Source organism: Trachypithecus francoisi, unplaced genomic scaffold (assembly GCF_009764315.1).
Source record: "Trachypithecus francoisi isolate TF-2019V2 unplaced genomic scaffold, Tfra_2.0 Lachesis_group4, whole genome shotgun sequence".
Classification (NCBI taxonomy): Eukaryota; Metazoa; Chordata; class Mammalia; order Primates; family Cercopithecidae; genus Trachypithecus; species Trachypithecus francoisi.
Window position 1 is genome coordinate 20,056,224 of NW_022681469.1, and position 25,875 is coordinate 20,082,098.

General features: G+C 42.7%; 1 protein-coding gene across 2 annotated transcripts in view; it reads left to right on the forward strand.

Annotated features, from left to right (window-relative positions):
* KIAA1549 (KIAA1549 ortholog) overlaps nucleotides 1-25,875 on the forward strand; it is a 148,538-nt gene that overhangs the window by 110,630 nt on the left and 12,033 nt on the right. For both annotated transcript variants that reach the window (XM_033193013.1, XM_033193014.1), the window contains exons 14-17: nucleotides 256-479; nucleotides 1,931-2,084; nucleotides 8,587-8,904; nucleotides 19,506-19,552. In XM_033193013.1, the coding sequence (XP_033048904.1) occupies nucleotides 256-479; nucleotides 1,931-2,084; nucleotides 8,587-8,904; nucleotides 19,506-19,552 (743 nt within the window). The remainder of the gene's footprint in view (nucleotides 1-255; nucleotides 480-1,930; nucleotides 2,085-8,586; nucleotides 8,905-19,505; nucleotides 19,553-25,875) is intronic.

Below are 25,875 nucleotides of genomic sequence, written 5' to 3' on the forward strand. Positions count from 1 at the left end.
AGTACAAAAAATGAACTGGGCATGATGGTGTGTGCCAGCTACTCGGGAGGCTGAGGCAGGAGACTCACTTGAACTCTTGAAGTGGAGGTTGCAGTGAGCTGAGATCATGCCATTGCACTCCAGCCTGGGCAAGAGTGAGACTCTGTCTCAAATAAATAAATAAAAATAAAAATAAATAAAGACTTTGCAAAGTGTGTGTCCCAGAAGCCTCCAGGTATCTCCATGGCTGTCTTTCTCTCCCTCACCCTTCTTCAGATTCAGACCGCGCTGCGGCACAAGTCTGAGATCGAGCACCATCGCAACAAGATCCGCCTGCGCGCCAAGCGCCGCGGGCACTACGAGTTCCCGGTGGTGGACGAACTGTCCTCGGGTGACACCAAGGAGCGACACCGGGTGTACCGCAGGGCGCAGATGCAGATCGACAAGATCCTGGACCCCACGGCCAGCGTGCCCTCCGTGTTCATAGAGCCCAGGAAGAGGTGGGCTGGGGTCTTGCGGCTAGGCGGCTGGGGCGGGTGCGCAGAGGTGCTGTCGGGCACAGGAGCAGGACAGGAGCCCCTCTGCTATTGCAGGACCTGTGACAGAAGGACCCCATCCGTGTTCACGTGGAGGTCTCTGCAAACAGTTGAAGGGGTTCATGCCCGGAAGGATGTGGAGGCCACTGGGAAGGCTTCCCCTGGCTGAGGGTCACCTTGGTGTGGGAGGCGGCGGCTTTGTTTGTTCTCTCACCTCTGCCCCTCTGCCTGCGTCGAGGCATTTCCTGGGGATTTAATCCGTCTCTTCCAATTCAGCCTGTCTAAAACTGCACTCACCCTTTCCTTCCCACACCGGCTCCTTCTGTGGCGTCCTTGGCTCTTCCTCACCTCGCACTCTGTCACCTCCAATAGTTTCATCTCCCAGAGCCACCCAGGCCGGGGCCCAGCAGATCTTCATTGGTTTTCTCACAGCTGCCTGCAGGGTCTGGGGTCTTACCTTCCCCTGGTCTTCCAGACTCCCATCCCCGACATAGATGCGTTTTCCTTAATCATGGCTCTCATGTATGTCTTTCTCTGCTCAAAGCAGAGAGGAGGCTCAAAGCAAGAGAGGCGGCTCTTGTTGCCTGCCAGGTGGGACCTGTGCTTCCGTCGCAGGCCAGCCCAGCCCCTCCGCTCCAGCTCTTTTCCACAGGTCAGCCACACGGACAGAACTGCCACCCAGGAGACGGCCTGGTAGCCCCTGAACATTTGTCTGCCTGCCATTTCTGCCCCGGCACCCGCTTCCCACATCCTCCCTGGCTTCAGGTCTCATTCACTCTTCAAGACCTAGTTGTGGGCCAGGTGTGGTGGCTCACACCTATAATTCCAGCACTTTGGGAGGCCAAGGCAGGCGGATCACGAGGTCAGGAGTTCAACACCAGCCTGGCCAACATGGTGAAACCCCGTCTCTACAAAAAATATGAAAATTAGCTGGGCATGGTGGCGGGCACCTGTAATCCTAGCTGCTCAGAAGGCTGTGGCAGGAGAATTATTTGAACCTGGGAGGTGGAGGTTGCAGTGAGCTGAGATTGTGCCATTGCACTCCAGCCTGGGCGACAGTATGAGACTATGTCTCAGAAAAAGAATAATAAAATAAAAAAGTCCTAGTTCTAGCCCCATGGGACTAATAGCTCCCACTGACTTCTCCTTTTCTGAGCATCTATACAGTTAAATAATATCTTGATTACGAATGGCTTTGTATCATTCTGTGTTGCTCCACGTGGGTTAATAGGTCTGTTTAGGTAGGCTCTGAGCTTCCTTAGGGCAGAGACTGTGTCCTACGTGGCATTTATATCCTACGGGGTGTTTCCAGGGGCCAGCACATCCTAGGTACTCGGGGTACTTAGTGTTTAGTTGATAAGCCAGTGGCAAAAAGAGTGATTTCCTACGAAGCTAATTTCTCTTTTTCCTGGCAGCTCACGGATAAAACGTTCTCCCAAGCCTCGCCGGAAACACCAGGTCAACGGCTGTCCTGCCGACGCTGAGAAGGACCGGCTCATCACCACAGACAGCGACGGCACCTACAGGAGGCCCCCCGGCGTCCACAACTCGGCCTACATCGGATGCCCAGTGCGTGCTGCCGACTCCGGCTTCTGGAACCAGGGCAGGGAGGCTCCTAGAAAGAGTGCGGAAGGGGGAGGAGAAGCAGCAGCACTGGCTGCCACCCTGTGTCGTGTCGGTGCCTGATGCCTGATGGCTGATGCGCCCGGGCCCTCTAGGTCATGAAGTGGGTGGCGTGGGGTGCCATCCCTTCTGAGGGGAGTGTTGAGTCCTGTCAACCAGGGTGCTGCCGAGTGCCACCTCTGGAAACACACTCCGTGTTTTTCCTCTCTATATGTAAGCCCCGTTCTCTCAGACTTCACAGTGGGACTTTTTTGAGGTTAACTGGAAAACAGAGAGAGAGAAATATCCTCAAGGTTTTTTTCCTTCTCCCTAGTCAGAGGGTTATTTGGTTTTGTTGTTTATTTTTATTTTTTTGAGACAGGGTCTTACTCTGTTGCCCAGGCTGGAGTGCAGTGGTGTGATCCAGGCTCACTGCAGCCTCAGCCTCCTGGGCTCAAGTAATTCTCCCACCTCAGTCTCCTGAGGAGCTAGGACCACAGCCATATGCCACCATGCCCAGCTAATTTTAAAAATTTTTGTAGAAATGGGGTCTCAGCATGTTGCCCAGGCTGGTCTCAAACTCCTGGCCTCAAGTGATCCACCCGCCTTGGCCTCCCACAGTGCTAGGATTACAGGTGTGAGGGCATGACCCTGAGATCAGGAGTCTTATGCTCTACTGAGAGCTAGCCCGGCTGGATTTCCTAGTGAGAGGAGGGATATTTAGGGTTTTATTTCCCTGTACTGTCCTTGGAATGCTAAGAAGATAGCGTATTTGCTTATATATATTTTGCTTTTATGGGAGAAAGGGGTTAATAGAAGTTAAGAAATAATGAATGGTAGCTCAGGCCTGTAATGCCAGCACTTTGGGAGGCTGAGGTGGGCGGATCGCTTGAGCCCAGGAGTTGGAGACCAGCCTGGGCAATATAGCAAAACCCCGTCTCTCCAGAAAATACAGAAATTAGCCAGGTGTGGTGGTGCATGCCTGTAATCCTAGCTACTTGGGAGGCTGAGGTGGGAGAATCACTTCAGCCCAGGAGGTTGAGGCTGCAGTGAGCTTTGATTGCACCACTGCACTCCAGCCTGGGTGACAGAGCAAAACCCTGTCTCTAAATAAATAAATAGGGGATTATATTTTTCCAAAGTAAAAGAGGTCCAGACAGATTTGCTGGAAGTGTTAAAGGCAGATATTGATAGGGTAAGGTGCATACACACAGACTGCACTGAGTGGGGGAGAGAGAACCAGCCTCACGTAACCACCCATGAGAAATACAGACACAAAGACACCCCAAGACAGAGAGGGCGAGCCAGGTGCAGCTAACCCCGGCAGCACTGGGAAACACAGGGCGTCCTAAACTCCGTGCCAGGAGAGCCCTGCCTTGCTGCAGCAGGCCCCTTTCTCCTCCTGGAGGCACTCACAGGGCCAGCCTTGTTTAAGAGACACGTTAGCAAAAAGCACACCCTTCGAGAAGGGATTTATAATGAATGTGATCGCTTTAGATAGAGCTCATAGAAATGGTGAGCAGTCATTTCTTAGTTGAGTTTTGTATTTTTCTCCTAAATTATATAAATAACAAGCACTTAAAGACGCTAAATATAATTACACAAATGTGCCAAACATTATTCTGGGATGGGGCCTAAATACAACTGAATTATGATCATCTGAAAGAACCAGACTTTTCCTTAGGAATGTATGGTATTTCTAGGGTCCTAAAGACCGACCTTCTTGATCTCCTCATGAGGATCGGTGCGATTTCAGAGAGTTGGGCTGTCTGTAAATGAAACTACTCTCTTCCTCAGTACGAGGAATTGAGTAGTTCCTGTTCCTTTCTAAATGCGGTGCATGGCTGCTCTTACAGTAGGTGGCGCTCTTGTGCTGTGTTGGGTTCTGGGGGTGTTTGGGCATCTGTGGGGTTTGGCTTGATCTGGGGAGGGCTCCCCAGGGTTGTCACCCGGAGCTTTTGTCTGTGCCAAATGGAGACTTGCCATGGTGTAGAACTAACAGATAGAAGGGGCAGCATCCCTTTTACCCCTTCACTTCTCCAGCCAACCTGGGCTCCTCTCTCAAAGGAATCTGTGGTGAGTCCTCTCAGTCCCCTCCCTTTGATTTTTTTAAATGATTGGGTTTTGTATGGGGAGGAACCTGTCTTCTCCTGGCTGTCTTCATTCGCCTGCCTCAGTGGCCCTAGATTAGCCTTCTTTCGCGGTGGCTTGCTGCATCGTTTTCTTTTTTCCTTAGCAGGGAGTGCAGAGATTCCTCCTTCTGTGGGTGCAGAGCAACCTCTTCTTGGAAGACACCGCCCCAGAGGGTGCTTGCCTTCAGTGGCTCCTTGTTTCAAAGATTTCCCCAAAATAAAAATCTTCCTCAGATTTTGAATTCTAAAACACATACTTTAAAAGATCATGCCTGTCTCAGAGCTCATTTTTTCTTAGGTAGTTTATCTTTTTTCCCCTCAACTTTTATTTTAGAATCAGTGGTACATGTACAGGGTTTTTTGTTTTTGTTTTTGTTTTTGTTTTTTCATCTTCAAGCCTATACTGGGGAAGTACTATGTGTTTTTGAATTACCTTCAATTTTCCACTTTCCCCTCAAAAATATCTTTTCCTTGAGGGGTGTGTTCTCCTAAGGCCAAGAGAAATATTCCTTGGTTCCTTGTAATGGGGGTTACCATTATAATTCAGGCCTCGGTAGAAATCCAGCCAGCTGCATGTTTTTGTAAGTAATTTTTTTTTTTTTTTAAGACACTCCTGCTCTGTTGCCCAGGCTGGAGTGCAGTGGTGCAATCACGGCTCACTGCAGCCTTGACCTCCCTAAGCTCTGGTGATCCTAAGCCTCCCAAGTAGCTGGGATTACAGGCGCATGCCACCTTGCCTGGCTAATGTTTGTATTTTTAGTAGAGATGGGGTTTCTCCTTGGTGCCCAGGCTGGTCTCAAAACTCCTGGGCTCAGTTCTCCTCCTGCCTTGGCCTCCCAAATTTCTGGGATTGTAGACATGAGCCACCAAACCTGACCTAAATAAAGTTTTATTGCAACACAACCGCACCTGTTTGTTGGCTTGATACCAATGACTGTTTTTGCTGCAAGGCAGAGTGAGTAGTTGTGACAGATTATATGACTCATAAAACCTAAAATATTTACTGTCTGGAAAAAGTTTGATGTAATTTGTCATCCAATGCAGACACTTGAAAGTGTAAGGGGGTATACTATTAATCATTACTGTGGGACAACAGGCATAAACTGAGGTTGTCCTGGACAACCAGGCTGTCTGGACACCCTCTTACAACACCCCCAACAGACTGCAAAATAGGCACCAAAATCCGTAACTTTGATGACTAACAGTAAAAAGATGTACATTTATTTCCGAAGACTGATAGATAAACTGTATCTGAACACATCTACATGTGAAATATCTATAGTCTAAATATAGATGTTAGAATATAGGAAGTTGAGTAAATCCTCTTCTTGGCCTGCAAGTTCTGTAGTCTTGCCTGCAAAATGAGGAGAAAACAAGAAGGTGAAGGACAGGAAATGGAAGCGTCCTGGCCCAGGAGCTCCTGGCCTTCTGGCAGAATTCATGGGGGCCAGTGGGAATCTAAGGGGACTGTCCTTCCCATAGGCAGATCATCTTTCTGGGTATAGAAATTTAGTCTTCTCTGAAATTCTGGCCATGGAGAATGAGATTGGCAGTGGTTATAGCCGCTGGAGACTCTACTCAAGTGTCTGAGATCCTTTCCCACAGTGGAATCTCAGTTTGTGCCTGCAGTTTTTTGTGTCACCACACTGCTTGCTTCCTTGCAGTAGAGCCTCATAGGCAGCCACCGGAATCACTGCCAGGAACATCACTTCTGTTTCTGGAGAAACCCTCTTACTTACCAGTAGGCAGTTCTTCCAGACACACCCTCCCTTCCTTCCACACATGAGCCGTAGGTTGGTGGTATACTGCTGACCAGTCTTCCTCATCTGCTCCTCAAAAAAATCAAGAATTGGAGAAGGGCGTGACTGTGGACCTTTTTCCACCTCACAAGGAAAGGAGCACAGGTTCCCTCCAAGGTGACATCGTCAACTAGGGGTCACCTTGGAGCCCCGGATTCTCATTTAGAATTTCTCAATGACAAATCTCATTTAGTGGAACCTCCACTGGGATGTTGCAGTTTGGGAGAAATGGACTCATAAGCCCAAGCGTGTCACATGCAAGAGAGGGAGGTCACCAGTGGGGACTGCCGTGGAGAGAAGAGCGCCTACCCCATCTCACGAGGGCAGTCGCTGCTTCACGGCAGTTGGTTTCTGTGTGGAGTCAGGGCCCGGTCATGCCAGAGCTTCAGACTTAGTCAAGAGAACCCAGAAATCTTGAGTGTTACTGTAAAATTTTCAGATGTTTAAAATAATGGCTATCAATTAAAAGAGTGTGCAGGCCAAGCAAAACCTGTCTGTGGGCTGACTGGGTTTACTAGTTTTGTATGGTTCTCTCTCGGTTTGGAGTTAAGAACCTACTGCCCTTCACGCTGGCAGGAATAATAACTGATCACCCACAGAAGCATTTTCCAGATAGGGGGCTAAGGTTAAGGATGTGTCTATAGAGTAGTTTATCTTTGTAGTAGACTCACGGATCCAGACGGGCAAGGGAATGTCTTCCTTGGCCCCTTAAGTCCGGTGATCCAACTAGCTGGGCTAAACTGCAGGCACTTGGCAAGTGAAGCATTCTAGATAGAAGCTGCCCACCTTCCTCACAGAGGGATGGGGTCCCCAGCCCCTCGGGCAGAACCTTTTCTCTCTTCACTGTGTCTGCTGCAGTCACCATGCTGTCTGGGCTCATGGAGCCTATAAGACCAGAAAGGATGACTCTTCTTCGTTGGTTCCTGGTTTTGTCTCTCACGGTTTACCCTGCATATATTATGACTGTGTTTTGCTTATAACAGTATTGGGAAATGAGATTTAAAAAATCTTTATTGTTACTTATGTTTCTACCTCTTAAACAATAGGTATAGAGCACAATTTAAACCTTTCTTTGTTTTTTTTTTTTTCCGAGATAGAGTTTCGCTCTTGTCACCCCGGCTGGAGTGCAAGAGAGCCATCTCGGTTCACTGCAACGTCCACCTCTTGGGTTCAAGCAATTCTCCTGCCTCAGCCTCCCGAGTGGCTGGGATTACAGGCATGAACCACCACACCCAGCTTATTTTTGTATTTTTAGTAGAGACAAGGTTTCACCATGTTGGCTGGGCTGGTCCCAAACTCCTGACCTCAGGTAATCCACCCGTCTCGGCCTTCCAAAGTGCTGGGATTACAGGCATGAGTCACTGTGCCTGGCCAATTTAAACCTTTCTTAATGACTCTTGTGATCCAGAGATACCTTCATTTTAAAGACAAATGGTTCTGAATAGTTTTCACAAAATAGATACTGTAATTGCTTACACACATACATAGGCTTTTTTTTTTTTTTCTTTTTTAAGAGTCTAGATCTCTGTCACCCAGGCTAGGGTGCAGTGGGGCAATCATAGCTCACTGCAACCTCGACCTCCTGGGCTTAGGAGATCCTCCTGCTTCAGCCTTGTGAGTAGCTGGGACTGCAGGTACTCACCACCACCCTCAGCTAACTTTTCAGCAATTTTTTGTAATGATGGGGCTCTTGCTATGTTGCCTAGGTTAGTCTCAAATTCCTGGCCTCCCTGGAAATTATCTTCATGCCTTGGTCTCCCAGGTTGCTGGGATTACAGGTGTGAGCCGCTGCACCCAGCCCGCATACATAGTTTTAATATGCATAGTTTTAAAAGTTTTGATCTTTTAAGGCAATTTTCTGATAGTCAATAGACTGCTTTTTGACTGCTAGCTATGGAAAATTTACTAGTTTTTTTTAATACATAAACTTTGAAATAAGTTTTTTGGCTGTTTAGGGGCTTTCAGTAAAAGTGTTCAGTAAAAGGTACTGAAATGCCTTGTAAATAGTTGAGTGTTGTTGAAAAAATGATTGTTGAATTTTGGCAATTTTTTTTCTGATTCAAGCCTCCCCTCTCCTTCCTGTGAAATGTAATGCACATTCCTCAGCTGTCATTTTTTAATTTTTGTGAGACAAGGCCTCACTCTGTCACTCTGTCATCCAGGCTGGAGTATAATTATGTGATTATAGCTTACTGCAACCTCAAATTCTTAGTCTCAAGTTATGCTTCCACCTCAACCTCCCAAGTAACTGGGACTACAGGTAAACACCACCACACCTGGCTAATTTCTTTTTTTTAAATTTTATTTTAGAGATGGGGTCTCACTGTGTTGCCCAGGCTGGTCTTGAACTCCTGGCCTCAAGTGCTCCTCCACCTCGGCCTCCCAAAGTCCTGGGATTAAAGGTGTGAGCCACTGTGCACAGCCTCAACTGTCATTTTTTAATTCTTATGGTAGAACTTTTCCTTAGTGTCAGGAAAACCATTTAGGGTTGCCACAAAAACTCATGTGTGATTTTTCCTTTGCCATTTCCCACTGTAGTCGGATCCTGACCTCCCAGCCGACGTGCAGACACCATCCTCAGTGGAACTGGGGAGGTATCCAGCCCTTCCTTTCCCGGCCTCCCAGTACATCCCACCCCAGCCGTCCATTGAGGAGGCACGCCAGACCATGCACTCCCTCCTGGACGACGCCTTTGCCCTCGTGGCCCCCAGCAGCCAGCCTGCCAGCGCCGCAGGTGTGGGCCCCGGAGTTCCACCTGGCCTGCCCGCAAACAGCACCCCTTCCCGGGAAGAGAGGCGAACCACGCAGTGGGGGTCCTTCTACAGCCCAGCCCAGACAGCCAACAACCCCTGCAGTGTAAGTACTGGCCTTCTAGAACTCTCTGGTGGGCAAGATGTTGAAGCTTTGTTGCCTGACTGCCTCACTTTCAGGCTTCGCACAAAACTGCAGTTGCATTTGATAAGAATTAAAACTCGGATGATGGGTCTTAGTTTTTATCTTCTACTAAATTAATTGTTAATGTTGGAAGTCTCCGTTTATGCAGGTTTACAGGCTCATGCCTGTAATCTCAGCAATTTAGGAGGCCAAGGCAGGAGGGCTTTTGCTTTGTGGAGGAATGGAGGGGGATTTTATGGAAGCATCTTCCTGGGTTCCAAACAGTGTCACGGAATGGAGGTGGGGTAACTGTCAAATGTATTCTTGTTGATGTCTCCAGAAAAGTTGCAGTTTAGAATGTATCCAGATTGTTCAGTTTCCTGTATGGCCACCTGGTACTGGAGAGACCCCTGAGGTTCTGAGATTGTAGGCAGCCAGTCCCCACCTGGGCAGTGACAACCACTTTCAAATGTCGCTTTCCATCTTGGAGGTTGACATTTCAGCATTTCATCTGCCTTTGTTATCACTTATGTTTTTCTGAGTCCTTTCAAATTTACCTTCCTGAGAGATGGAGAAGAAGTAAAACTCAAGGAAGTAAAGCTAACGTTATTTTCTGCTAATTTCAGATGAAATGATTGGACAAAGATTTGACTCTGGAGAGAAGCTAGTAGATCACAATATGAATTTATTAGGGAGTGTTTATACTGGGTCCACCTTGTTACATGGAATTGGGTGGCAATAAACATATGATAAAATACTTTTTTATCTCTGAAATGGGTTTGAATTTTAAAAGTAAAAGCCTTCAGCAAGAGATTGTCTCCTTCAGGGTATGGGAGGCTGAGAGCCTATAGTATGGGGAACTGCTATCATGTGGGGTGGGGTGGGAATACCATTTGATCTAATCATTACTGTTTTTAATTTTAAAATATAGCTTGTTCCAACAAATATCTTCAAAATTACAACTGATGGTTTATAATATTTCAGGAAATGCATGGTACAGGACAAACCTCGGTGGTAAAATAAATGTGGATACAGCTGCCATCGGGTCACTTTAAAGTTTTCTCATTTGCTTATTCATTCAAATATATTTACAAAGCACCTGCTGTGTCGCAGGTACTCTGCTTAGGTGCTGGAGATAGAGTAGTGCACAGTGTAGGTCCCTGCCCTCCAGTTCTTGCATTCCAGTGGAGGCTCTATGGACAATCAAAACTAATCCTGGTACAGCATGGAAGGTGCTATGGCGGGAGGAGGTGATGTGGGAGGGGCATCTAGCAGAGCCTTGAAGTCTTTCGGGAAGGATTTTTGTGGACAAAATAGCATCTCTGTGGAGGTCTAAAGGATAATTAGTGGTTGTCAGTTGAAGAAGGATGTTCCAGGTGGTGGGAAGTACAGCAGAGGCATAGAAATTGAAGTGTATGGGACAGGCTTCTTTTGGACAAGATGGAGGAACAGAGCCTGGGTTTACCTTCCTTCCTGAAACAACTGAAAACACTGAAAGGAGTATCTGGGTGACTTGGCATTAAACTTTAGGCAAGAAAGGACAGGAATCAATGAGAAGTGAACTGAGCCCTCCAGTTGCCCCAGCTTACGTCTGGAGTTTCTAGTCATGGCACAGCAGGTAGGACCCCAGGCAGAGCTCCATGGTCTCCCTGAGTTGAAGAAATGGAGTTTGGAAGTCTGGGGAGGAAAAGGCAGCTGGAGTTCACAAGGGAGAGTGCAGGAGAGCAGAGAGATGCCCTGAGCAGGGTGCTAGGTATCTGCAGAGAATCTTTGTTTGAGTACTGATCAGTTTATGGGTACACAGAAACTACCCAAAAGAGCCCCACAAAATGATGAGGGGTAACAACCCTCAAAATTCACACAGGCCTGGGAATAAGCTCTTGCTATGGATTGAACTGTGTTTCCCCCAAAATCACATGTTGAAGCCGTAACCCCCGACATGACTGTGTTAGAGATAAGGGCCTTTAGGGAGGTAATTAAGAGTAAATGAGGCTGGAAGGGTAGAGTCCTGATTCAATAGAACTGCTGCCTGTAGAAGATGAGGAAGAAACTCCAGAGCTCTCTCTCCAGCCAGGTTAGGACACAGAGAGCAGGCAACTGTCTGCAAGCCAGGAAGAAAGCCCCACCTGAAACTGAACACTGACAGACGTCGATGTAAGACTTTCCAGCCTCCACAACTACGAGAAAATCAGTTTCTGTTGTTGTTGTTGTTGTTGTCGCTTTTGAGATAGAGTCTTGCTCTGTCGCCCAGGCTGGAGTGCAGTGGCTCTATCTCGGCTCACTGCAAGCTCCGCCTCCCGGGTTCACACCATTCTCCTGCCTCGGCTTCCCGAGTAATCGGGACTACAGGTGCCCGCCACTATGCCCAGCTAGTTTTTTGTATTTTTTAGTAGAGACAGGGTTTCACCGTGTTAGCCAGGATAGTCTCGATCTCCTGACCTTGTGATCCACCATTCTCGGCCTCCCAATTTTTTGTATTTTTAGTAGAGATGGGGTTTCACCGTGTTAGCCAGGATGGTCTCAATCTCCTGACCTTGTGATCTGCCCGCCTTGGCCTCCCAAAGTGCTGGAGTTTCTGTTGTTTTAGGCCACCATTTCTAAGGTATTTTGTCATGGCAGCCTGAGCAGATGAATACGGTTCGTTTTCCAACAGTTGGTGGAAACTGCATAATTCATGCAATATCAGTTAAAGTACTTGGAAGAGTTTTGCTTCAGTAACGAGGCAGAATTAGTCCCAACTTAAAGCTGCTCTGGTTCCATCTAAAAAACCACAAAATCATAACATCTAAACCCAAGTAAAGCTCAAGAATATAGAAACACAAAAATAAGCAGCATTCAATAAGGTAAAATTAATGTCTGCATCAAATCAAACTAAACAGACAAGCAAAGAAGCAGGAAAATGAACAGATGATAAAATTAGTAGACAAACTGTATGTGGTGTTCACACCTGTAATCTCAATACCTTGGGAGGCTGAGGCAGGAGGATTGCTTGAGTCCAAGAGTTTGAGACAAACCTCGGCAACACAGTGAGACTCTTTCTACAAAAAATATAAAAATTAGCTGGGCACTACTTAGGAGGCTAAGGTGGGAGGATCACTTGACCCTGGGAGGCTGAGGCTACAGTGAGCCATGATTGCATGATTGCACCACTGCACTGCAGCCTGGGCGACAGAGCAAGACTCTGTCTCAAAAAAAAAAGACAGAGAGAAAGAAAGAACTAGTAGACAGGATATCAAAAGAATTCTTATAATGGAGTTCCATAGATTCAAGAAGCTAGAGGAAAGATTGTACACATTAACTAGAAGCATTGAAGATGTTAAACGATAAAAGTCAAACTTAGAGATGAAAACTACAGTCTCTGAGATGAAAAAATATACTGGATGGGATTGAAGTCAGATTACATATTGGGGAAGAAAAATTAGTGGGCTGTAGTAATAAAAACAGTATGTACTGGCATAAAAACAGAAACCTAGACCAATGGAAGAATAGAGAGCCCAGAAATAAATCCACACGTATATGGTCAACTAATTTTTGACAAGGGCACCAAGAGGACATAATGGGGAAAGGATAGTCTTTTCAGTAAATGGTGAGGGGAAAACTAGATTTCCACATGCAAAAGAATGAAATTGGACTCTTAGACACAAAAATCAACTCAAAATGAATAAAGACCTAAGTCTAAGACCTGAGATGATAAAACTCCTAGAAGAGAACATAGGGGAAACTCCTTGATATTGACCTTGGCAATGATTTTTGGATATCACACCTATCACACCAAAAGCTCAGGTTATACAAGCAAAAATAAGTAAATGGTACCGCATCAAACTAAAAAGCTCTGTACAGCAAAGGAAAACGTTGAAAATGTTTCAGTGAAAAAGGCCACCTACAGACTAGAAAAAGTATTCATATACCACATATCTCATAAGGACTTAGTATCAAAAATTTATTTTTAAAAGCTCTTACAACTCAATAGAAGAAAAATAAATAATCCAATTTAAAAATGGGCAAAGGATTTGAACAGATATTTTTCCAAAGAAGACATAAAGGGGCCGGGTGCGGTGGCTCAAGCCTGTAATCCCAGCACTTTGGGAGGCCGAGACAGGTGGATCACGAGGAGAAGAGATCGAGACCCTCCTGGCTAACACGGTGAAACCCCGTCTCTACTAAAAAATACAAAAAAAAAAAAAACTAGCCGGGCGAGGTGGCGGGCACCTGTAGTCCCAGCTACTCGGGAGGCTGAGGCAGGAGAATGGCGTGAACTCGGGAGGCGGAGCTTGCAGTGAGCTGAGATCTGGCCACTGCACTCCAGCCCGGGCAACAGAGCGAGACTTCATCTCAAAACAAACAAACAAAAAAAAAAGAAGACATAAAAATGGCCAACAGGTATATGAAACAATGTTCAACATCACTAATCATCAGGGAAATACAAATTAAAACCTCAATGAGGTTGGGTGCAGTGGCTCATGCCTATAGTCCCAGCACTTTGGGAGGCAGAGATAGGCAGATTGCTTGAGCTCAGGGGTTCAAGACCAGTCTGGCTAACATGGTGACACCCTATCTCTACTAAAAATACAAAAATTAGCTGGACATGGTGGCACATGCTCGTAACCAGCTACTCAGGGGGTTGAGGCACAAGAATCACTTGAACCGGGAGGCAGAGGTTGTAGTGAGCCGAGATCATGTCATTGCACTCCAGCCTGGGTGACAGAGCAAGGCTCTGTCTCAAAACAAAACAAACAATACAAAACCCTCTATGAGATACTGCCTCACACTTGTTAGAATGGCTGTTATCAAAAAGATAAATAACAAATGTTGACAAGGGTGTAGACAAAAGGAAACTCTTGTACACTGTTAATGGCAGTGTAGAGTGGTACAGCCATTACGGAAAATAGTGTAGTGGTTCCTAAAGAAATTAAAAATAGAACTACCAGGCTGGGTGCGGTGGCTCACGCCTGTAATCCCAGCATTTTGGGAGGCTGAGGCAGGTGGATCACAAGGTCAGGAGATCAAGACCATCCTGGCTAACACAGTGAAACCCCGTCTCTACTAAAAATACAAAAAAATTAGTTGGGTGTGGTGGCGGGTGCCTGTAGTCCCAGCTACTTGGGAGGCTGAGGCAGGAGGATGGTGTGAACCTGGGAGGCAGAGGTTGCAGTGAGCTGAGATCGCACCACTGCACTCCAGCCTAGGTGACAGAGCGAGACTCCGTCTCAAAAAAAAAAAAAAAATAGAACTGCCGTATGACCCAGCAATCCCTCTGCTGAGTATATACCCAAAGAAGGTAAAATTACCACTTTGTAAAGGTATCTGCATTCCCATGTTCATTGCAGCACTATTCACAATAACCAAGATATGAAAATAGCCTAAGCGTCCATCAGTGGATGAAGGGATAAAGAAAGTGTTGTGGTGTATATACACAATGGAATATTATTTATCCTTTAAAAGGAGATCCTCCTGTTTGCTACAACATGGGTGGACCTGGAAGACATTATGCTAAGTGAAATAAGCCAGAAACAGAAAGAAAAATTTTGCATGATCTCACTTACATGTGGAATCTTTAAAAAAAAAAATACCACAGATGGGAGGGGAAAGGAAATTGGGAGATGGAGATCAAAGGATACAAAGTAGGGGATGTGTAGGATGAACAAGTCTAGGGATCTAAAGTACCAAATGAGGACAATAGTTAATAAAATTTTATTATATTGGGGATTTTGTTAAATAAGTAATTTTAGCTACTTTTGTCACAAAAAAGTATGTGAGATGATAAATATGTTAATTTACTTCACTGTAAGTAACCATTTTACTACCTGTATGTAGCCAGTAAAATGTTGTAAACCTCAAACATACCCAATAGAATTGTTTTTAAAAAGATAGAATGGCCAACATTTTTCCAAGTTTGTTGGAAACTACAGATCCACAGATCCATTGGTTGGTGAACTCTGTGCAAGAAATATGAAGAAAACTATTTCAAAAATGCCGTAGTCTAAATTGCTTAAAACAAGTGAAAAAGATCTTAAAAGTAGCCAGAGAACAAGAACACATTATATACAGTGGAACAAAGATAAGAATGGCAGAAGAAATCTCATTGCCCAGAAGGTAGTGGAACAAATCTTCGAAGAACTGAAAGGACCAAATGATCAACCTAGAATCTATATCTAGCAAAAACATCTTTCAAAAACTAAGGTGAAATAAAAACATTTTCAGACATATAAAAGGTGAAATAATTCATCACCAGCTGACCTGCATTATAAGAAATGTTACAGGAAGTCTTTAAGGCAGAAGTACAATGATACCATATGAAGACCTGGATCTACATACATATATGAAAAACACTGGAAATGTAAGTATGTATGTGGGGAATTATTTTTTAAAACCCTCTCTTCATTATTTAAAACTTTAAAAAAGACAATTGACTATTTAAAATGAAAGTAATAAGTGTATATGGTGGGGAGTTATAACATATATAGAAGTAAAATATATGAGAACAGCAGCACAAAATGCCAAGAAAGGAGAAATTGAAGTTTTCTATTTTAATGTTCTTATACCATACATGAAGTAGAATGATAGTGCTTAATGGTAGACTGTAATAAGTGAAAAATGCATAATATAAACCATAAAGCAACCTATTATTAGCTAATAAGCCAACAAAGGAATCAAAATGAAATCATAAAAAACAGCACAAAAGAAGGCAGAAAAGGGTCCAGGCATGGTGGCTCACACCTGTAATCCTAGCACTTTGGGAGACTGAGATGGGCGGATCACCTGAGGTCAGGAGATCGAGACCATCCTGGCCCAACATGGTGAAACCCTGTCTCTACTAAAAATACAAAAATTAGCTGGGAGTGGTGGCATGTGCCTGTAATCCCAGCTACTCAGGAGGCTGAGGCACAAGAATCACTTGAACCCAGGAAGCAGAGTTGCAGTGAGCCGAGATCATGCCACTGCACTCCAGCCTGGGGGAAAAAGCGAGACTCTGTCTCAAAAAAAAAAAAAAAAAAAAAAAAAGGCAGAAAAGGAAGTGAAAAGTGATAAAGCACAGATGGGGAAAATTAAAAACAGATATCAAGATGGTTGATTTAAATCCAGCCCATCAATAATCACATTAAATGTGAATGGCCTAAACACCCCTATTAAAGGGCAGAGCTTGTCAGTTTGGATTAAAAGCAAGATCCAAGAGTATGCTGCCTACGAGAAATCTTCATTAAATACAAAGATACCAATAGGTAAAAAGGAAAAGTATGGAGAAAAGTTTGGAGAAAGATATGCCATACTAACACTAATCCTAGAAAGCTGGAATGGCTATGTTAATATTAGCCAAAATAGGGCTCATAGTAAAGAATATTATTAAAGATTAAGAGGATCATTTCATAATAAAGCGGTCAGTTTATCTGGAAGACACAAAGTCTTACATGTTTATGTGCTTAGTATTAGAGCTGCAAAACACATTAAGCAAAAACTGATGAAACTGCATGTAGAAAAAAAAATAAAATAAAATAAATCTACAATTATGTTGCTGAGAATGTAAACAACTAGAAGTCTCATGAACTGCTGGTGGGAATGTAAAATAGCACAACCACTTTGAAAAACAGTTTGACAGTTTCTTAAACATATATCCTACCATATGAACCAGCATTCTCTTCCTAAGTATTTATCCAGGAGAAACAAAAACATATTTTCATACAAAGACTTGTACATCATGGCAGATTTATTTATAATAGACCCAAAGAAAACAGCAGCACATAATAGTACTCCATTTACAAATATACCACATTTCTTTATCCATTCACATGGTCTATTATTTAAAATAGCGTTCTCCAGAGAAACAGAACTAGTAGTGTTTGTGTGTGTGTGTGGTGTGCGTATGCATATGTATTTGTATGGAGAGAGTGAGGGGGAGAGAGAAATTTACTTATTATGAGGTGTTGGCTCATGTAATTATGGAGGCTGAGAATCCCATGATCTGTATTCTGCAAACTGGAAACCCACAGAAGCCAGTGGTGTAGTTTGGCAGATTTGTGTTGTTATTTCTCTTATTTGTTCATTGTTTATAGGTGTTGCAGATTCAAGATTCCCTGATAATGCCTTATAAATTCAAGTCCACAGTAAGATTTTTAAATAAATACCATTATTCAGTGGTTTTCTTATTGTGGATTTTCGATGTTACCCTGATGTAGTTGGATGAGAATGCTAGCAGTTTAATCTAGTAGAAAACCAGAATCATTGGCTTTATCCGTGCATATCTAATAGAATTTCAACGTGTTTATAAATGGATCATAAAGTTAGTGTTGCCAAGGGGAGCCTGATCACTCTCTATTTGCTGCTATTTGCTTTTTTTGGTTAAAAAAAAAAACACAGGAATGTGGATTTCAAGGTACCTTCAGTTACTGCATGAGCCTTTATTTGCCATCTGATGACATTGCTCCTTTTTTATGAGGATAAGGGTGTTAGTTATGCATCAGTGAGTCAGGCCGGTTGATAGTTGGTGTTGCTGCTTGCTTGAGAAGGTAAGCTGTCTCTGGACTAGTCCTGTGAGTAACCAGTACAAATCCCTGGGCTGAGACACTTCACAAGCAGGCCTCACTGTCTGGTTGCTTTACCTCAGGCCTATCCCAAACTCTACCAACCATCTCACTTACGTTTCTCACTCTGTTGGCCTGTGTTTTATACTGAATAGAAAAAAGGGATGCATTAAAGTGGGATTTTTATATACATAGCTGATTGAAACCTTCAAATGCAATTTTGTCCCCCAAACTTTTATATAGGTGTGATCCATCCTGCAACAGAATCAGAGAAATTCTGTGATTTTTTTTTTTTAAACCTTTTCATCAGGGCATGCAGTCCTTAGAAATATGACATTCTTTTTCTGATGAGGATAGAGTTGAAATCCTCACACTACAGAGATACAACAGATAGTAAGTGGACAGCTATTTTTCATTGTTTTTCTCTTAATATGCCACTAAAACCTCCTGAGACTTTGGTAGGTAAACTGGTAAGCATTGACTTTTTTTAAGATTTTGCATATGAATATGCTTTAAAAGCCCACACTCTGCTGAAAGCACCAGCACTATGAATAATCTCTATGTAGTCTCAGATTTCCCTTTAATTTTTTGGAAAAGGAATGGAAGCTTCTTTTCCTTCTCTTCCTCCCTTCGTCCATCACCCCCTTTCCCTTGTTTTGCCTCAGTTGGGGAACTCCACAAGGTTCCACATGACAGCCAAGGGGATGGAAGCAGAGAGAGTCAGAAGGTGAAGTAATCTGACCACAGTTTCATATTTAACAATCCCCTTAGAACTCTATGAATGTGGAGATCATTATATTCTCCTGGCATAAAGGAATAGGCCCAGGGATGTTAAGCCAGTCTGTCTGACTCCAAAGCCTCTACTTTTTCCCTCACAAAATAGATATTTGTTCTCAGGAGAGTGTCTGGTTTTGGAAACCATGGGCAGTGCGGGGTGATTGGTGAGAAGCATGGCCTTTGGAGTTCAAAAGACATTAGGAGGAAGTCACCTAATTTCTTTGTGAGTTGGTTTCATTCATAAAACAGAGGCAGTGAGTACTTTTTAGTGATGTTGTGGGCCTGGGTTAATGCTCGTACAATGCTTAACTCAAAATACTAATTTGGTAAATGACAGCTTGTAAAAAGAAAGATGTCATGTTAGAGCAACTTCAGAAGCAAGGCTGACTTAGACCTAACTTAGACAAACCATTGGTTCCAACTGACTGCAGGTGGACAGACTCTGCCCATAGTTACTGTTGTGAAATATCTAATTCCAAAAAGAACAATTCACAGTTATTGAAAAGAAATGTTGAAATAACAGTCCCACATATATTAGGGTTAGGATATATTGGTTTCATCAGGAATACAACAGATTTCTTAGATGTATATTTCTTTAAATCATGTGGCATATTGTTTTAGTCAAAGAACACTTGGCTAGTTCAGATTAGCTCAAGTAAAAAGAGTTGATTGAAGGATACGGGGCACGTTATGGAACTTAAGGGCAGAAAGTATAGCTGGGTCTCCTGGGGACCAGTAAATGGTCAGAAACAGAAGGTGCTGCCTTTGTCTTGTAGAGTCTCTCTCATTTCTAGTTTTTTTTGCAGCATTCTACAACATGAGACAAGATTTGATACTTGAGTTGCATGAGGTATTTGACTAGGTACTGGGCACCACTGAGTCTCACTGACCTTTGTGGCTCATGTCGTTGGAGTCACTGTGCTAATTGTGGGCACTCAGGCCTGCCTTTTAGCAAAAGATATGAGGCCCTTTAGCAGAAGATACAGGTTTGCAGCAGAAGATACAGATGGATCTGTAGGGAAGAGCAGGCACAGAAAGCCTGTCAGCTATTCATGTTTGTAGTTGTAATATACAAAAGAAGGAAAGATCTAGAAATGAGTTATGTGTTTTCTAAAGTCTGGTAGTACAGGTCCTCAAACCGAAACTTGAGTGCCCGTAACATGCTAAGTTTTAATGAGAAAATAATTCTCTTGAAAGTTGATCCTGTAAAGCTGAATTTATAAGTTTGCTGTTGTCACTTTATAATAAGTATTGAGTATTAATCTTCAATTTCTTTTGTATGTCTTCCAGAGATATGAAGATTATGGAATGACTCCCCCAACAGGTCCATTGCCAAGGTAAGGTTTTCAAAACAAAATGTATTATCACTTTCTCACATAGGCTGTTTTTAAAAACTTTATAAACTCACTAATTTTAGCTAGTAGAAGCAGATGTAAAACTCTGAGTTGTATATTCTCTTGATCTAACTAGAAGAGGAGGGGAAAAAAGTTGGAATTTAAGTTCTGTTCCAGTAATGACAGGCTAGGTAATTTGGACCAGCTCTCCTGCTGAGGATGACTGGAAAAGCTGAACAAGATATTAACATTAAAAACCCCAGAGAGCTAACAGTGAAGTGGTGTGGGACCAAGATCCAGGAAATTCAGAGCCATGATCCCTGCTTCTTGGGCCAATTTTTCCCCAGGGATATCTGTAGATTCCAGAAGAAGCACCTGGGAAGCCAGGCAGAGCCTTTGTCAGACTCATGGGGTTGGAAGCACAAGGGGAGACCCTGGTAAACATCCGAAGGTTTTGAGTTTGGACCCTTAGAGGTTAGCTGTAGGAGTAAGGGTGAATCATAAGCAGATCAGTCCCTGCAGGAAGTGAAGCTCAGCTTTGAAAGTTGATTGGGGTTGCTCTCTGGCAGAAACAAATGAACATCCCTTTTAGAAGAAGATTACATCACTCTAGGCCTTACATTATTGCTACAGTAGCCCCCCTTCCACATACCCCCACACCCACCCCCAGGCATATAAGGAAAAAAAATACATTTTTTTAAAAAAAGAAAGACAATAGAAGCAGGACTACAGATATTGGAGTTATCAGACACAGATTCTAAAATAATTACACTTTTGGTTAATATGGAACTAAGGTCCATTGTCCAGGAAGATGTAAAAGGGCTACTTTATGTTAGACTGTTATAAGTGAAGGATTTTAGTGTAGTTCTAGGCTCACTAGGAGAATGCTTAAATATAAAATAGGAAGAATAAAATAATACAAAAGAAGGTAGGAAGTAGGAGAGAAAAGAACTTAGAATTTGCAGGACATACAGAAAGATGACTTAAGATGGTAGATATCTAAATTCAGATCTAGAATTAATTACATTGTTAACTAGATATTTCAATTAAAAGACAAAGGTTATTAGATTTGATTTAAAAATATATTTGGCTTGTGAGCGACACATCAAAAAATATAAAGATATAGAAAGGATATAGAAGATTGGAACAACGTGATTAATCAGTTTGACCTAATTGACATAAATAGAACCGGGGACTCAACTGTAAAATATATCTTCCTTTAAAACACATTTAAAAAATTTACCATATGCTGGACCATAACAAATCTTAACAAATTTCAAGAAGTGAAATTGCTCAGGGTATATTTGCTAATCCTAGTAGAACTAAGTTAGAAACCGATAATAAAAGATAAAACCCAAAACTATAAAAACCTTGGAAGACATCCTAGGCAATAGCATTCTGGACATAGGAATGAGCAAAGATTTCATGATGAAGACGCCAAAAGCAATCATAACAGAAGCAAAAGTTGACATATGGGATCTAATTAAACTTAAGAGCTTCTGCACAGCAGAAGCTGTAGTTTGCAAATATTTTCTCCCATTCTGTAGGCTGTCTGTCCTATAGAATGGGAGAAGATATTTGCAAATTATGCATCTGACCAAGGTCTAATATCCAGCATCTATAAGGAACTTAACAAGAAAAAGAACAAACAACCCCATTAAAAAGTGGGCAAAGGACACAAACAGATGCTTTTCAAAAGGAGACATACATGTGGTCAACGAGCGTATGAAAAAAAGCTCAGTATCACTGATTATTAGAGAAGTGCAAATCAAAATTACAATGAGATATACCATCTCATACCAGTCAGAATGGCTATTATTAAAAGGTCAAAAAATAACAGATGCTGGTGAGGTTGTGGAGCAAAGGGAATGCTTATATACTGTTGGTGAGAGTGTAAATTAGTTCAACCATTGTGGAAGGCAGTGTGGTGATTCCTCAAAGGCATAAAAACAGAACTACCAACTGGCGTCAGAAAACAGCAGCACAGAGTGGATCCAGCACAGACCAAATTGTCACAGAAAAAATGCTTCATAAAATGTGTTTTGCTTAGTATATTTAAATAAATATAATTTAATTGATGTTAAAAAAACAGAACTACCATTTGACTCAGCAATTCCATTAATGGGTATATGTACAAAGGAATATAAATTGTTCAGCTGTGAAGAAACATACATGCAAATGCTCGTTGAAGCACTATTCTTACTAAAGCAGAGAATCATGGAATCAACCTAAATGCCCATCAGTGACAGATCAGATAAAAAAAAAAGTGGTATGCATACACAATGGAATACTATGCAGCCATAAAAAGAGCAAAATCATGTCTTTTGCAGGAACATGGATGCAGCCAGAGGCCGTTATCCTTAGCAAACTAATGCAGGAACAGAAAACTGAATACTGCATGTTCTCACTTACAAGTGGGAGCTAAATGATGAGAACTCATGGACACAAAGAGAGGAACAACAGCCATTGGGGCCCACTTGAGGGTAGAGGGAGAGGATGAGAAAAAATAACTATTGGGTACTAGGCTTAGTACCTAGGTGATGAGATAACCTGTACAACAAACCCCTGTGACTTGAGTTTCCCTATATAACAAACCTGTACATGTGCCCCTGAACCTAAAATAAAAGTTAAAAAAAAAAGAAAATCTTTGTTTGCAAATTAATTAGTACTCTTGTAAGTAAACTGCAGTACACTGAAGAAATCAAAATGGAAATCAAAACATCCTAAAATGAATAATAATGAAAATATAACAGGTCAGATGTTGTGAGGTGCAGCTATAGCAGCGTTCGGCGGGGGAATGTGTTGCCTTAAATGCATATATTGGAAAGAAAAGTGGCTGAAAAATCAGTGGATCTAACCATCGACCTCAAGATGTAAAAAAAGATGATCCAATTAAATGTAAAGGAAGTAGACAGAAGGAAATACTAAAAATAATAATATAAATTAATGAAATAGAAAATAAATACCACATTAAGAGAGGATCAATAAAACCAAAAGTTAGTTCTTTGAAAACTAATAAAATTAATAGACTCTCACAAGCTTGATCAAATAATTTGTGCAACAAATTATCAATAAGAAGAATGGAAAGGGTGCATTAATCCAGATCTTACATTAACAAGGAGATTTTATGAACCCATTTTTGTTAATAAATTTGGGTCTGGATGCAGTGGTGCGTGGTTGTAATCCCAGCTACTCTGGAGGCTGAGATGGAAGAATTGCTTAAGGTCAGGCATTTGAAACTACCCCAGGCAACATAGTGAGACCCTGTCTCAAAAAAAATTTTTTTTTCTGGAATGGAAAAATTCCTAGAAAGAGAAAACTTGAATAGTCATATAACTATGTTTAAAGTGGAAATCATAATTACAGTACTTCCCACAAACAAAGCTCCAGGCCCAGGGGCTTCAGCAGTGAATTCTGCCAAACACTGAAGGAGGGAAAGGTAATCAGTATTATACAAACTCTTCTTAAAAATAGAAAAAGAACACTTCTCAGTTCATTTTATGAAGCCAGCATCACCTTGACACCAGGGACAAGGGCAAGAAGGACAGGGACACTGCAGGAAAAGAAATTGAGGGCCAGTTTCTCATGAACATAGATATTAAAAAATTGAAACTAAATATCAGTGAGCATAACCAGCAGTAGACACAAAAGCATCTCATATTACAACCACATTGGATTTCTTTCCAGCAGTGTAAGGATGATTTAGCATTTAAAAACCAAGCAGTGTAAGTTATCACTTTAAGGAGAATAAAGGAGGAAAATCTTGTCATTTTAGTAGATACAGCAGGTGGTAAAATGCAACATCCCGTCATGGTAAAAATCTTAGCAAACAAAGAGTGGAAGTGAACTTCTCAATTCTGATAAAAGGTATCTTGGCAAATATTACTCAATGGTGAAATGTTAAAAAAAGTCTTCCCTCTCGGAGCGGGAACAAGACAGAGATATCTGCTTACATGACTTCTATTCAAAATTGCTCTGTAACAAGGTAAGAAAAACACAAAAAGAGTAAAGAATTCAAAGAAAGGAGTAATACTGTTATTATTCACAGATGATGTAATTCTGTAGTAGCAAATCCTAAAGTGTCAACACACAAACTGTCAGAATTTAGGGAATTTAGCAAAATTGCTAAATAGCAAGCCAACTAAATTTCAAAATAACTGGATATAAAATCAGTATACGAAAATCTGTTTTATTTCTGCATATAAGCAACAAACAGGAAAGAAAAAATTTTCAAAGATGTCATTTAAAATAACACTTAGAAATATAAAACACCTCAGAATAAATCTAACCAAAGACTTTTAAGACCTCTAAAGAAAGATGTTCACAGATTGGGCCGGGCGCGGTGGCTCAAGCCTGTAATCCCAGCACTTTGGGAGGCCGAGACGGGTGGATCACGAGGTCAGGAGTTCGAGACCATCCTGGCTAACACAGTGAAACCCCGTCTCTACTAAAAATACAAAAAACTAGCCGGGCGAGGTGGCGGGCGCCTGTAGTCCCAGCTACTCAGGAGGCTGAGGCAGGAGAATGGTGTAAACCCGGGAGACGGAGCTTGCAGTGAGCTGAGATCCGGCCACTGCACTCCAGCCTGGGTGACAGAGCGAGACTCCGTCTCAAAAAAAAAAAAAGAAAAAAAAAGAAAGATGTTCACAGATTGGACAACTCAATATTTTAAAAATGTCATTTCTCCCCATGTGATTTGTAGATTCAGTGCAATCCCATTCACAACCCCAGTAATTTCTTTTTAATATGTGGAAACTGACAGATGGATTCTAAAATTTATCTGGAAATGCAAAGGGCCAAGAATAGCCCAGACACTTTGAGAGAGAAGAAGGAGGTGTTAGAACCATTCTAAATATTGTACATTGCTGTCAAGTGATTGAGATGGTGCAGCATTGCTGTGAGTCTAGAGAAACAGACCAGTCGACCAGCTGTGTGTGTGGACATTGGTTTATTACAAAGCTGTCATTGCAGTAAAACAGACTGACTCTCAGAAACCAAAGCCAACCATCCCTTCAGTGACCAGAAGTCACACCGAAGTAGGAATGTTATCTGCTTCCTACTTATTTTTTCTGTTTTTTTTTTTTTTTAAACCATCATCATTTTCAGAGGGGTTTGCTTTGCTTTTCTCCAGCCTTCCTCCCCTACCACACAGCTCTGTGGTCCAAAAGCAGCAAAGGTAGAACTGGCGAGGTAAGCTCAGGTGATGCAGGGCAGAAGTTAGAGATGGGGGACCATGACCGGTCCAGGTACCCAGGTTAGTCCCATTTTTAATAGCTTTCACCCTCAAAAGTGTTGTGGTGTGGATGATAAATTGTATAATCACCCACTTTAAAGGATTTTAGATAGTGTTGGATTGCAAACCATGTTAAGAATAAAGGGATGGAAATGTTGGGGAGAGTTGGGGGAAAGTAGGGAGAATTAAGTGAATGACAAGAGCTAGTTCGTGGGTGGATGGTCCAGAGATTGTGGTTCGGTGAGGTGTGGGCTCCAGTTTACAGGTCTTGAAGGAGGAGCATGCCTCATGGAAAGCTCTTAGATCTATAAAGTCAGGGATGTCACACGTCCCTCTCTGAGGCCAATCTAAAACAACAGCAGTTATTTAACGAGAGTAACCTAGGTAGCCTGGGTTTCAGTTTATGAGATATACTCTAGAAACAACACTGGAGAATAAGTGCAAGTCAACCTATATTCTCACCAAACTGGTTACATCTGTGAATTACAGGTTCAGTGTCATTTGCAAAGAACTATAGCAGACTATTATCTTTTTTTTCTTGAATTTCTTCAGAAGAGTGTTTCTCAAGGTGAGGTTCTCAGACTCCTGGAGAGTGCTTGAGACCCTTTCGTGGCGGGGGGCTCTGTGAGATAAAAACAGCTTTCATAGTATTACTAAGATGTTATTTTCTTTTTTTCCATTGTATTGATATTTGTACAGAAGTGCAAAAGCAGTGGTGGGTGAAACTGCTATTCTTCTTCTTCTTTCTTCTTTCTTCCTTCTTCTCCTTCTCCTTCTCTTTCTCCTTCTCCTTCTCCTTCTCCTTCTTCTCCTTCTCCTCCTTCTTCTCCTTCTCCTCCTTCTCCTCCTCCTCCTCCTTCTCCTCCTCCTCCTTCTCCTTCTCCTCCTCCTCCTTCTCCTCCTTCTCCTCCTTCTCCTTCTCCTCCTTCTCCTCCTCCTCCTTCTCCTTCTCCTCCTCCTCCTTCTCCTCCTTCTCCTCCTCTCCTCCTTCTCCTTCTCCTCCTTCTCCTTCTCCTCCTTCTCCTCCTTCTCCTCCTCCTTCTCCTCTCCTTCTCCTCCTTCTCCTTCTCCTCCTCCTTCTCCTCCTCCTCCT